This window comes from Eulemur rufifrons, chromosome 16 (genome assembly GCF_041146395.1).
Source record: "Eulemur rufifrons isolate Redbay chromosome 16, OSU_ERuf_1, whole genome shotgun sequence".
Classification (NCBI taxonomy): domain Eukaryota; kingdom Metazoa; phylum Chordata; class Mammalia; order Primates; family Lemuridae; genus Eulemur; species Eulemur rufifrons.
Window position 1 is genome coordinate 35,489,157 of NC_090998.1, and position 14,565 is coordinate 35,503,721.

At 39.3% G+C, this 14,565-nt stretch overlaps 1 protein-coding gene across 4 annotated transcripts in view; it reads left to right on the forward strand.

The window, feature by feature from the left end:
* ANO6 (anoctamin 6) overlaps positions 1–14,565 on the forward strand; it is a 189,469-nt gene that overhangs the window by 111,411 nt on the left and 63,493 nt on the right. For all 4 annotated transcript variants that reach the window (XM_069489270.1, XM_069489272.1, XM_069489271.1 and 1 more), the window contains exons 4-7: positions 8,745–8,810; positions 10,166–10,453; positions 10,672–10,785; positions 12,807–12,922. In XM_069489270.1, coding sequence (XP_069345371.1) covers positions 8,745–8,810; positions 10,166–10,453; positions 10,672–10,785; positions 12,807–12,922 — 584 coding nt within the window. The remainder of the gene's footprint in view (positions 1–8,744; positions 8,811–10,165; positions 10,454–10,671; positions 10,786–12,806; positions 12,923–14,565) is intronic.

Genomic DNA, 14,565 nt, shown 5'->3' on the forward strand with positions numbered 1-14,565 from the left:
CAAGAGCGAGACCCCGTTTCTACTAAAAATAGAAAGAAACTATATGGACAACTAAAATATATATAGAAAAAATTAGCCGGGCATGGCGGCGCATGCCTGTAGTCCCAGCTACTTGGGAGGCTGAGGCAGAAGGATCGCTTAAGCCCAGGAGTTTGAGGTTGCTGTGAGCTAGGCTGACGCCACGGCACTCTAGCCAGGGCAACAAAGCAAGACTCTGTCTCAAAAAAAAAAAAAAAAAAAGAAAGTGTTCTGATAGGAGGGTCTTCTGGAGAGAAATTTATCCCATTAAGCCTCAGAAAGGGGAAGGAATGATTGCATTAGACTGAAAATTGGTTTACTGTCTCCAAATTGAAGAAATAAAAGGGATGGCAGAAGTTGGCGGGATTATGAGCAATCAGAACAGTGTAAAAGGTTCCTTGGGAATGACGTATTTGCCGCAGATAGTCCATGAGTTGGAAACTTAATCTCATGTTAGGATAAGTTTGTAAGAGTTATGGCAACCAGTGTTGGGTGGTTTCACCTTCTCAGAAAACTTATGGTAAGTATGTTCTGTCTTTTGTTTTAGAGAGTGAAATCAGGTCTGTCTTCAGCTCCTTAATATTTTGTTTTATTTTATTTTATTTATTTTTTTTGAGACACAGTCTCACTCTGTTGCCCAGGCTAGAGTGCCGTGGCGTCTGCCTAGCTCACCGCAGCCTCAAACTCCTGGGCTCAAGCCATCCTCCTGCCTCAGCCTTCCAAGTAGCTGGGACTACAAGCATGTGCCACCATGCCTGGCTAATTTTTTCTGTATATATATATTTTTTTAGCTGTCTAAATCATTTCTTTCTATTTTTAGTAGAAATGGGGTCTCGCTCTTGCTCAGGCTGGTCTCGAACTCCTGACCTCAAGCGGTCCTCCCTCCTCGGCCTCCCAGAGTGCTAGGATTACAAGCATGAGCCACCGCGCCTGGCCTCCTTAATATTTTAGACCAAAGCAGGGAGGTCTTCTTTATATTTTTATCTTTTTCCTTACTTAACGCTCTACTTGCTTACACTAAGATTGTAGGTAAAAAGATAAATTAGAACCAGCAGTTTCAAATTTACAGCTACAAAAGGTGTTGCTGGTATAAGCATGTTTGATTTTTGAGTACTCAGCACAAGAGCAATAAATCCAAATCTTGCTGCTTATTTCTAACACGGGAAATATCCTTGGGCTCAAACCTTGAAAATAGACAAACAAAGAGGTCAATGAAGTCCTGAAAAGTAAAAGCTGATTATTCCATTTCGTCTTACTGAGGGCCTTAGCAACGTATTCACAAAGATATGAAGAAGAGAAAACCCTTTTTCTGAGTGCTCCCCCTGAGGTCTGGCCTTAGGTTTGAATGAAGAGGATGTCATTTGCCCTGGTACCAGCAGTCACCTGTGTCTCACCTTTGTAAACAGTCATCTGTATAACGGTAGTGTTGGCAAAAATCCACTATACCAAATTCTCATACTGAACAGGCTTGAAGGGGATAAATAATCACAAAAGAATAGCTGCTTATGTGCACCTGTACATGTACGTGCGTGCACATACGCACAGAAAGTGGTGTCCTAGAAAACAGTATTTCTTAAACTGTCTGGGAGAGGGGCCCAAGAATCTACATTTTAAATAAACTCTGCAACTTGTTCCTGTAAGCTAATAAGTTTGGAAAGCACTTGACTAAAATATTTACAGTAGTTATCTCGGCAGTGAGTTATGGGTGATTTATTTTTTTCTGAAAATTTCTGTTTTCTAAGTTACCCACAATGAATATTTATTTCTTTTGTAATTATGCTTAAAAATGTTAATTTAAAAGTTACATTTGGAAGTGAACTTCAGCCAAGTCTTCGCTTCCATTTTATGTTTATCATTTAAACTGCTCATCTGTTTTCTGTCCCCTGGTGAACGTACATTACCCACTTGAGCAAACTCCTCATCAGATTGGTCCACCGACATTAAATGTTTTATTGCAAACATGTGAATTTAAATTAAGTCCTGATTAAATAATTTATTCTGCTTACCAAACCTTCTGGAACAAAAATATAACTAATAAATAGTACTTATTAGAGTAATTAGTAAATTTTTTCGCAAATTAAGTCCCTTTGACTTGTTCCTCATGCATCTTTGTAAGCTTAAAGGAGATTGGCAAGTTGAAAATACCATGTCAGCACCATCAGTCCTTTGCCTAACAAAGGTATAAGAATATTTGAAATCAATCTATTCATATGTTTCATTAATCCCAACTGATTTGTACTTTATCATCACAGTATATTCATTAATTTTACTTCTTAGACATTGTAATCTCTGCTTTTTATACTGAAAAGGCTGGGTAACATAAAGAAAATGGTAGATAATTTTGGTGTTTACAATCAGTATTATTATTGTATAATTCACAAGTAAGTCTTTCACAACAATGACTTTATTAAGCCAAATGAGATGTGTAACGTGTAATCAAAGGTGCTTAGGGACAGAAGGCTTCCTTAATTAAGCCAGTCTGTCCTTTGTGATTTCTATTGCTTTATTCTTTATTTCTCTGACGGCTTTATTACCCTCTCAAAAGAGGTATGCATAAAATCCCAGTTTCTGGAGCATGGTAGGTGCTCTTGTCCTTTCTCACTTCCAACCCCCTGCATCATTCTCCCCCAGCAGCAATAGAAGCACATACATCTTTTAGTGATGTATACAGGTCCTCAGTGATTACAGTCATTTTGGTTTTACTGGAATTCTAGTGGGTAAAAAAGAGATCTGGTTGCAATGCAGATGAAATGTGTTGTCCTAGAGATATAGGAATTTACAGAACAATTCAATTTATGACTAGGCTTTTTTTTTTTTTTTTATGAGCCAGTGAGTTTAGTTTAATCATTTTGTACGGCCAAATACAGATCATAGACTATAGTCTAGGTTTAGGTTCTTAGAGGTTTCCAAACAGACACATAGAAAATTTTTAGTTAAAAATTGTATGGCCTCAGAAATTTATTCATTCAGCAAATATTTATTGAGCAATGGCTATGTAAGCCAACATGCGATTTAATTATCTTCCATTTTTAACATAGAAGTCGGCTCTACCCTAATTTTTTAAATGTCAAGAACACTGTTACTTATCCAAGTGTAAATTCTATGGTGAAGTAAAGATGCTGATTTCATGTTAAAGAGACTTAAACAATCTTTTCTTAAGTAAGCAATCTTTTCCTGATATATGCCCATTTGACAAATATAGCACATATGCTAATTTACGTTAGCTACCTGACAAACCAAGAAAACTGGTTTGATCAATTTTTAAAATATTCCTCTGGTTCTTTGTGAATTGCCATGCCAAAGAAAAATAGTAAGAACTGTCTTATTAAAGTAATGCCAAGATGATATATTAACATGTTGAAGCGAATAAAAATGTCCTATGCTTGATTCAACTGTTTAAATATTTATAGTTAGTGGTAAAATAGATGACATTATAAACCAACTCCAAGGTCTACCAATTATCCTAAGAGAAATCAGGTAAATATCTCAAGAGTTCTTTGTAAAGAACTAGGTAAGAACTAAAATAGTATAAATTAGTACCACCTTTCTAGAGGGCAGTACATCAATACCTATTAAAGAACTTAGACTTTAATATACTCTTGGATTTAACAATTTTACTTTTAGGACTTTATCCTGAGGAAATAATAATGGACGCACAAAAATTTTTCATAATAGTGAAAAATTAGAAACCACCTAAATATCCAACTATTTGAGATTGGTTAAATAAGTCACTGTACATCTCTCTGAGAGACTGTTATCAGGCCCTGAAAATGAGATGGAAGAGAAGTATTTCTGCTGTTTTCTGCATCTGTGATATTCACATGTGCCATACACTCTCATCAGCAACCTCACTTATTACATGCAGAAATGGGGCAAAAGAGAAGAGACATAACGATGTGTTCGTATCCTTCAGAGAGGATGTCCATCGGATATCAAAGAAGGTAGTCCAGGACCAGGACGGCCAAGTGTGTGGAAGAGTTAAGAAGGAGAGGGCTGGGTGACTCGGCAGTAAGGTCAGTTTTCTAGAGTTCCAGTAAAATGGTGTCAGTGGTGTCCCACTGGAGGGATTAAGGAGTCGCTGGGTGTACAACGTGGAGGCAGAGTGGGTTGGGGATGCCTATTTTGTCAGGTGTTTGGTATTAAAAAGGAGAAGTGAGCCCCTAAGGCCTGCAGGAGAGAGAAGATTTTTTTTTTTTTTTTTTTAAAGGAATAAGGGAAGTTGAGCATGTTGGAAGACAGAGAAAGAGGGTAATGACAATGGCTAGCATATCTGCAGGGCTTATTATGTGCCAGACATCATGGTGAGTACTTTACACCCATGATCACATTTAATCCTTAAAAGAACCTCAAGATGAAGCTATTTCTTCCCGAGGTTTTGAGATGAAGCAGTGGCTGATGCTCATAGAGTTTGTTTGCCTGATGTCGCAGGGCTAGTAAATGGCCGTGCCAGGGTTTGAATTTTGACTCTGTGAATCTAACCACTGGCCAGAAGTAAGAGGAAAGCTAAAACTGCAAGAGCTAAAAGGGGCTATTTGGTAGAGCCCTCTGAGAAGAGAGAGTCTGATGGAGATGATGGGAAGTTGCAACCTCAAGTTAGAAATTCCAAAGGAAAGGAACCGTGTCTGACTTGTAATGTTCTCCGTGATGCAGTCATGATGATATAGCTGGTACAACCAAGACAGGAGTAGTTTGTGTTTGGTATGTTTAATGACAGAGCTGCCCTCCTGTGGGGCTGGTTCAGTCTGGGCTCTCTGAACCTTGCCCCTTTGGTCATCTAATGATTCAGACTCTGAAGTGTCTAGGAATCACTCGGCTCTGGATGTCGCTGTGCTATCTATTTGGTGCTAGTGCACTTGAGAATTAAACTGCATCTGTCCTTCTCCCCTGTATTCTGTGATACCCATAAGCGAAAGTTCATGGAAAAATTGGGGGCGGAGGTGGCTCAGGACAAGGGAGGCTGGTTGCTACACTGCAGTAATTTGTATCCACAGTCTATTTCTGCATAACAGGCAGACATCAATCCACCATCCACTCAGTTTATTCATTCGTCAGACATTGATTGATTGCACGCTTACTCTGTGATAGGCCTGTTCTAAGTGCTAATGATATCAAGATTAAAAGACACACATCTCTGGGGTGGAAGTGGTGATTGAACAGCAGGCAGGGCCATGGAAGGATTTAACATTCCTAAGAATGGGAAATACTTGAGGTCTTCACATTCTCCTGAGGAGTTGAACAAATAAGCCTGGAGACCAGGCAGTCAGAAACTGTATCCCAAATCCTGATGCAGGCCCAGTCTGGGAGAAAAAAGCATGGTTGCTGCCCTGGGGACAGGGCTGCTGCCAGCACTGCTGGCACCATTGACCAGCAGGGGTCATCAAAAGCTTCTGCCTCTGGAAAAACAAGCACCACGTGTTCTCACCATTAAATTGGTACTGACTGATCGACGCTTATGTGCACATATGGAAGTAACATCAGGTGTCGGGCAGGTGGGAGGGGGAGGAGGGGATAGGTAAGCTCATACCTAATGGGTGCAGTACTCGCTGTCTGGGATATGAGCACACTTATAGCTCTGACTTGGTCCGTGCAAAGGCAATTGATGTAACCAAAGCATTTGTACCCCTGTAATACTCTGAAATAAACAAAATAAATAAAAATGTTTAAAAAAATTAAAAAAGAATATATACATATGTTTGTATATGCATTAAGAAACACTAGAAAAATAGTAAGAGACTGAGTGAAATGATTACTTATTAAGGGCAGAAAGAAACAGGGAGAGAAGTATGGACACAACATATCTCAAACTAGATTTTTTTATTTCATTTTTATTTTGACCTCTTAAGATATAATACATATCAAAAAATAAATTTTAAAAAGCAAAAAACAGCTTCTGCCATAACCTCTGCCTCTGCCGTCTCTGGAACTGACATTCACTCCCAACCACCCAGCATGGGTTCTGCTTGGCTTGGCTTCTTTGCATTGCTAGCTTTCAACACAGAGTCTGGGGTGGGTGGTCTGGTTGGCAAGGCCGAGCTCACGTGCCAATAGCTGAACTTCACAGGAGTCTGGGAAAAGGAGTATCTGCATTTTTATCTGCTGTAGTGGATGTGGGCCCTGGTAGCAGTTTAAATGTTCAGTGGCCATGAAGAATGGTAGGTGTCCATTGCAGTGCCATGAAACACAGGAATAAATGGTGCCAGTCATTTTGCATCAGAGGACAGTCTTAGAAGTCACTGAGTTTCTCTATAGTTCTTCTATAGAGAACTATTTTAAATTCATCTTTGAATCTTCTGCACTTTGCAGTTTTCCTGGAAAATAGTGGGCTTTCAGGAAATGTTTGTGGAATGGATTAATAAATGCTCATTGAGTATATTCTTTCAATAAACATGTATCAGTCTTATGCTTTGTGTCAAACACTGTGTTGAACACCGTTTGCAGAGTCGAAATGCTTTACCTGATAGTAAAGAAAGAAGTAATCAGGAATAAGGACTGGGCTACCATGCAAGAATCGAAATATGAGGATAGAATGTAGAGTGAGGAAATATTGCTCAGATAAGAAGTAGAGTGAATCTGAATCAGCTTTCTAAGTTGAAGTTGGGAATGTGGTGGTCAGGGGTAGAAAGCACTGAAAAACTTCCCAGGACAAATTGCAGAGATGGTGGGGGTGGGACCAGTTAGAGGGGACAGTCACCTGCTAGAAGCAGAGTGGGCAAGCTGTACCTCAAGCTCTTCCCATTCTTATCTGGCTGGCTGGGGCATTTCTAGGCCATTTTCTTGCTTGTTTTTAGGGAAGTTACAGCACTTGCTGTTTTTTCTCTAAGTTACTAATTGTATGGCTCAAATTGTAGCAAGCTGTTAAATGTGCTATATCTGCAAAGCTCTTAGGACCATGTCTACCATGTTGTAAGTGCTATATAACCACATATTAAAAAACAAAAATATAGAAATATTCTGTTTCTGATGCTTTCATACAACATATCGGGGATCCCACTTGGACTCAAATTTAGTCAAATACCAGGAATATTCTTTCACCTTTTGAGCTTTGGCCTTTTTCATGCAGCAGCATCTACTTCCCAAGTATGATGTGCTTCCCATGTTGCAGGTTTTGCCTGTAGCAGAGCAGCTCAGCCCCTCCTCTGCCCCCTTCACAGGGACAAGTCATGAGTGCCACCCTCTGGGTAAAGTGGCCTGACTCTGGACCCAGCAGTTCCTCTCTATCTTGTTAACTGCTGAAGTTTTAAAAATATATTCCATCCGGCCTTTTCAGTTGTCCTCAGAGGAAGGGTTGGTCCAGTTTACCTCCTATCACTGTTGAAAATGGAAATTCTGGTTCATGTGCTTTATGCAGTTTCAACCATATCCTCACAAGAACCTATAAAGGAAACTAGTAAGGTTTTGTTCATGACACAGATGAAGAAAATGAGGCATGGAGAGTTTACGTTTGCTGTCGTGGACCTTGGAGCTGGTAAGGATGGAACCAGAATTTGAACTCTGGCAGTCTGGGTTTAGAGCTTGTCTTAGCCCATTTTTGTGCTGCTGTAACAGAACACCACGGACTGAGTTAATTTATAAAGAATAAAAATGTATTGGCTCCCAGTTCTAGAAGCTGGGAAGTCTAAGGTCCAGGGGGCCAGCTTCTGTTGAGGGCCTTCTTACTGCATCATCCCAGGGCTGAAGGGCAAGAAAGAAGAAAGAAACAAACAAAAGGGAACTGATCTTTCATTACCTTTCCAGTGGCAATGCATTCACTCTGGAGATAAGGAACCCATTCTGTGATAATGGTGTTAATCTATTAACCCCACCCTCATGGCCTAATCACCTCTCATTGGGTCTCACCTCCCAACATTGTAACATTGGGGATTAAGCTACCAACACGTGCTTTTTGGGGGACACATTCAAACTATAGCAGAGCTTGTGTTCTTAACTTCTGTGTCCATTCATTTTCTTTATTTCATAAAGCAGGATAATCACTTCATCATCCAAAGCATTCTTTTAAAAGGTCAAACAAGTCTCTGCCTGTACATGCTTCCCTTATAACTTTGGGGACAGCTTGGCAAAAGCCTAGCCATTTAGAATTTAATACCAGTAAATACAGTATATTCTGTATCTTTTTAAAATGGGCATGTAACATGAACAGATATATTATCAAATAATTCCCTATTTTTGTGGATTTAGATAGTTCTAGCTTCATGAATATTTCAGTCTTGCAGAGAGAACAGAATCCTTTGAATTTTGCCAAAATTGTGTCATTTTATTGAATTTGGTCAAGGGATGCAACAGACACATCCGGTGATTGAACCATTGGAATGTCTGATAAAATTTTTAAAATCTGGAATCTTCAATTCTAGAAAATGACATCAGTGAATGGGACTCAAAAAGCTCGATTTATGTACACTTATGAGCCAAAAGGTCCTTGGGATTGTGCCAAAGCGGGACACTTCTATGTACCTCAAATGGCCAAAACCCCCCTGGGACAGCCAAGGGCCTCCCATAGTGCTGAGGGACTCCAAGTACACTCTGCAGCTCACTGTCTCTCGGGGATCCAGGGCTCGAAAGGCAGTGGAAGCAGACCTGCCCCATTGCTTCTGTTCCATTTGGAGCAGATGTGTCTCTTTGTCAGGTCCAAACTAGTTTGGTTTTGTTATTTTTTTCTTAAGGAAAAAACGCCTTTTTCTACCTTCCATAAAATGAAAGGTCTAACATTATATTCCGATTCTTTTTGACAGAGAAAAAGACAAGCATATGAATCTAACCTTATCTGTCATGGCCTGCATCTAGAAGCAACAAGATCGGTAAGTGTTGGTCCCTTTTCCACCCTTGGCTGACCCCTGTTCTTGGGAACCTGTGTGGTACTTAGCATACTGTGTTGGCATTAGAATTATACAGCCCCGGCTATATCTTAGTCATAGACTGTAAGGAGAGTCAACCAAAATCTGTATTGAATAAAGTGTATTGTTTTTTTCTGATTGAAGCTGGCAGATCTTTTTTAGTAGCCAAATAATTTTATGAAGAATGCATGTATGAATGATTATTGTCTTCCTTTAAGAATCTTTTAAAAGCTTTTTTATTATACAAACAATAGTTTATGTTAAAAAACTAAAAAATGTAAAACTAGGGAAAATAAAAATCATCTGTATCTTATCCAGAAATAACCTTATATTCCTTCTAAACATTTTTCCCCTTAAATATATGTATTTTCCCTTTCAAAAGGGGATTATCATTTCACATTTTTATAATTTGCTTTTTTCTTTTAATATATAGTAAATGTATTTCTATCTCAAAAGGTAGAATCCATTTATATTACTAAAAAGTGTAATCATTTTTAATGGCCACATAACGTGATGTTGAACACATATACAGTAAACCATTCCAGGCTTAAGAAATTAAAATTTTTTTCATTTCTATAGCACTGCAATGAATATTCTAGTGTTTTTATTTTAAGTCACTGATGTGGATGGAGTGATGGGCAAATTAACTAGTTTTTTTTGCTTGATTTGAAATATTAGTTTTATGAAAGAACCATGATAATTTGAATTACTTTATTAATAATTTGAACCAAGAAATTATGTTTAAGACAATTTATGATGGTTTGCAAATCTATTTTTATTATATCTCTACTTTTACTGATGAACTCTGGGGGAGGGTTTCTTTTGGTTGTTTTGGGGGGTTTTTTTTTATTTGTTTGTTTTCCCTAACTACCAGCAACATAAGAAAAATCTTATGTTTTAAAATTGTGAAAATTGGCCAGGCGTGGTGGCTCACGCCTATAATCCTAGCACTCTGGGAGGCCGAGGTGGGTGGATCGTTTGAGGTCAGGAGTTCGAGACCAGCCTGAGCAAGAGCGAGACCCTGTCTCTACTAAAAATAGAAAGAAATTAGCTGGACAACTAAAAATATATATATATAAAAAAAAAATTAGCCAGGCATGGTGGCGCATGGCTGTAGTCCCAGCTACTGGGGAGGCTGAGGCAGGAAGATTGCTTGAGCCTAGGAGTTTGAGGTTGCTGTGAGCTAGGCGGACGCCACAGCACTCTAGCCTGGGCAACAGAGTGAGACTCTGTCTCAAAAAAAAAAAAAAAAAAATCATTAAAATTGTGAAAATATTTGGTTTGGTGTTGTGGTCTGTGTTTTCATTCTTCCAACATAGGTTTTGGATGACAAGCTTGTGTTTGTGAAAGTACACGCGCCGTGGGAGGTGTTATGTACGTACGCTGAGGTAATGCACATCAAATTGCCTCTGAAACCCAACGATCTGAAAACCCGGGGCTCAGCCTTTGGTAGACTCAACTGGTTCACCAAATTCCTCAGTGTGGACGAAAGTATCATCAAGCCAGAACAAGAGTTTTTCACTGCCCCATTTGAGAAGAACCGAATGAATGATTTTTACATTGTTGACAGAGATACGTTCTTCAATCCAGCCACCAGAAGCCGCATTGTAAGTCTACACCAAATTTAGTTGCTCTCTTAGAGTGATTTGGAACCTACTATTGGATAATTAGTTGTATGGTTGGTTTAGTTTTGTTTTCAAAAGCTACAAAAAAAAAAAAAAAAAAAAGAAATATGCCTACAGATTCCTGTTATAGTAGTAAACAACGATTGAATTGGTTAGTTACACTATATAAATCACACACTCTATTTTGGAATCTTTTTTAGGTTTACTTCATCCTCTCTCGGGTCAAGTATCAAGTGATGAACAATGTTAACAAGTTTGGGATTAACAGACTTGTAAACTCTGGGATCTACAAGGCAGCTTTCCCTCTCCATGATGTAAGTTAAATGGCATAAATGAAATAAACATCTTAATGTAAAATCCAGTGTGGACAATAAAGAAAGGCTAACTACCTTGACCTTAAGTTTCTTCCTTAATAAAATGAAGATAAAATACTGCAAGTCTACAAGCTCATTTAGGACAAGAACCAGGTTGTTTTGTTCACAAATGGACCCCAGGCATAGAGAAGGTACCCACTTTAAAGGAGTGAGTTAATGAATGAAGTGTGTCTCCCACAGTTAACGTATAAAGCAGTACAGATTAGCAGTCAATCTGTATTAGCATTTCTGAGACTGAAATACCTGCTCTGCCACTTGCTAGCTGGATGACTTTGTGAAAATTACCTAGTCTCTCTGTCCCTTAATTTCTTCATCTATAAAATGGGGATAATAACAGTTACCTTCCTCATAGAATTGTTGTGAGGATTAATTAAATTAATCCATGTCAAATGTTAGTCCCTGACATATAATAAGTACTATATAAGTGTTAGCTATTTTCATAATTACTGACAAATGTTATTATCAACCAGAAAATATTAGTTCTTTGCAAGCAAAATACATGTTAGACCTTCTCATTTATCATTCTTTGGTAACATAGACTTTTCTCCCTGATTTGAAATACTGTTTTCAAACTGTGCCCTGGAATATCCCAGGGCCTTTTAAAAGACATCTGCCAGGGTTGTTGTCACAATGACAGTACCCCAGATTGTTGACATTTTTTTAAGGACTACATTCTGAGACTACACAACCCCTCAAATTCAAGAGAACTTCTCTAGCTGATAACATCACTCATGAAATGAAATTTTTAAAATGTGACCACCCCAGACCCTTAATGACTCCATGAATGCAAGAACATTATGTCTAAAGCTGCTTAAATAAATTCTGTCATTGAAATAAATATCATACTTTATTACATTGTTACTTTGTTACATTCACTATCAATTTATCTGAATCTCTAAAACTCTGAACAAGGACTAAGATTGATAATTGCTACTGTGTAGTACATTTATTTGTGGAAGAAAACAATATTGAAATATACAATACAGGATAATAAAACTAGGACACCAAACAGCTACCTCCTGCACATGGGTAAGTAGAGAACAGGGGGCTCGGTGGAGAAGCAGATGCTGAGCTCCAGCCTGGCAGTCCTTGTATTTTATGTCTGTGCCCAGCTAAATTAGCAATTATATCATGACATGAACTTTGGGGTTACATACAGATAGTTGCCATGAATATTTATAGTATTCAATTGACATTTGCCTATGCCCAGGTCTTTTCTATTAAAGCCTCTTCTAAGTGCAGTGTTCCCAGATCCAGGCTAAAGAATGATCCCATTTGGCATTTGGAAGGGATGTGGGTGGAGGTCAGGGCCCCTGCTAAGGTTTGACTGGATGATAATGTGGTTCTAGTACAGGAAGAAGGAAAATAGGCAGGGAAAAGGGCAATTGAATTTAAGCAGAGGTAGGAGGTTTTGTTTCTTGAAAAAGCTAAGTGTATAACATGATGTCAAGCTTCTTTGTTTATTTTCTGCATGTTGTCACAGAATAACTGCTGGACTCAGGGCAAAGAAGCCTGGGTTGTAGAATTGACCCTGCTGCTACCCAGCTCAGGCCCTGGTTTCCCCATTGTCCAAGGAGGGGGAGTGGGCTATGAGGTGTTTCTTCAGCGTGGTGATTTTGGTACTTAGGTGGCCCAATTTTTCATTGTTCAAGACTGCCCCACTTATAGGACATTAAACCTCTCTGGGGCTCCCACCCAGTGCCTGCAGTGCCCCCCAGGATTGCAACATCCAAGCATTCATCCCCACCCACATTTGCAAATGACCCCCAAGGGAGGTATTAATAGTTACAACCCTGATTACAACCTGATTGAGAATCACTTAGATTAGATGTTATTTCCATCCCTTCCGGCAAGCTTGGGCCCCTTATTCACAAATGACTATCAAGTGTTAGTACCACATTTAATAAACAGATTTGGGAAAACATGACTGTGATGCTCACTTGTTTCCTTCTGCTTCACAGTGCAAATTCCGCCATCGGTCAGAGGATCCCAGCTGCCCTAATGAACGGTACCTTCTGTACAGGGAATGGGCTCATCCTCGAAGCATATACAAAAAGCAGCCCTTGGATCTTATCAGGTGAGTTGTAGAAGGGATTTCAGTGGGAAGAACTCAGGGGTTGCCCTCAGAGCATCTGGGTGTGACAGTACTCAAGGACTATTGATTGCCACTCAGGGAAGCTCACCCAGAGCATTGAGTTTCATTGTCCAGACTTTGCATTGCAGCTTCGTTATGTAGGCATGGTTAACTGAATCATTGCTCCTATGGCTCGAAGCTCCAGTTCTCTAATCCCATGGTGGCTCTTTCTGGCATGGCTATCTAGGGGCCCACCATGCGTCACCTCAGTGGCATAAACTATCAGGTGTGGTCCCAGAGATCCACCATGAATAAAAAGGCACTCCTATCTCTCAGGAGATTCCAAAGGTTTAGAGGTTACCTCCTAGGAACTGGAAATAAAGATCCACTTGATTGCACAGAAGTAAACTTTAGATGTAGGTACGACATATACATTTTGACCCTTTTCGTGTTTCATTGTATCTAATGAGATATATAGACTGGCCCTCAAGGTTTGTCTTCTCAAAGCTGCCCTCCAGAAGCTTACCTTATTTGGGCAAGGCTAAGGATACTAGCTGTTGGTGGGAGGCCAAGAACAACCAATAAACAGAAAATATGAGAATAACAAACAAACATAAAATTTCTGAATGCAATGAAGAAGATAATGGAGATGAGATGGGAGGGCGGAGTGGGGAAGCGAGTTGAGAAAGTTATCTCTGAGTTGGTGACATTTAAGCTGAGACCAGATAGTGAAAAGGAGCTGGTAGTTTGAAGACTTGGAAGATGTCATTCCAGGAGTGGGAATAGCCTGTGCAATGGCCCTGAGGCACAAGTACACCTGGCAAGTTTGAGGAAGTACGGTACTGAAGACCAGTGCTAATGAGAAAGAGAATGATAAGACATGAAGTTAGAGGGCTAACAGGGGCACAGAGAGGTTTTTAGATTTTAAGTGCACTGAAAAGTGATTGTAATATTTTAAGCATTTAAGTAATTTTGTCTTGTTGGCGAGTGTTTTATAGGGGGCACAGGAAGCAGAAAGACCAGGTAGGAGGCTGTTCTCACTTGTTTGTGATAATAGTGGGCCAAGCAAGAGATTGTGGGAGCAGATTTGGAACATATTTTTGGAGTAGAGTTGATAGGACTTGGTTATGGATTGGATGTGGAGGGTGAGGAAGAGAGGAGAGTCACATGATCCTCATGTCTGCCTGGGGCCAAGTGCCTGTTCTTTCTGTGGCATCTCAGTGCCTCATGCAGGTGCCCACCTGCTTGGGAAAACTACTTGACCTCAAAGGTGAGAGTTTTAAAACATGCAAATGGTTTGTTCTATTTTACATTTATTATGGAAAATTTAAACATATATAAAAGTAGAGAGAATGGTATAGCAAGCCTACATTCATCTGTCACCCAACTTCAAAAATTACAAACTCATAGCCACTCTTGTTTCACTTTTATTCCCACCTCTTCCTCCACTGCATCATTTTGAAGCAATCTCAAATACCATTTTATTAGCATCTATTTCTAAATGACAAGGTCTCTTCTAAATATGACCAGAATACCCTTTTTTAAAAAGCAACAGTTCCCTAATATCATCAAATAATCAGTGTTCAGATTTCCCTGATTGTCAAAAAAAAAAAAAAAACCTACTTAGTAGTTTTTTGGTTCAAATT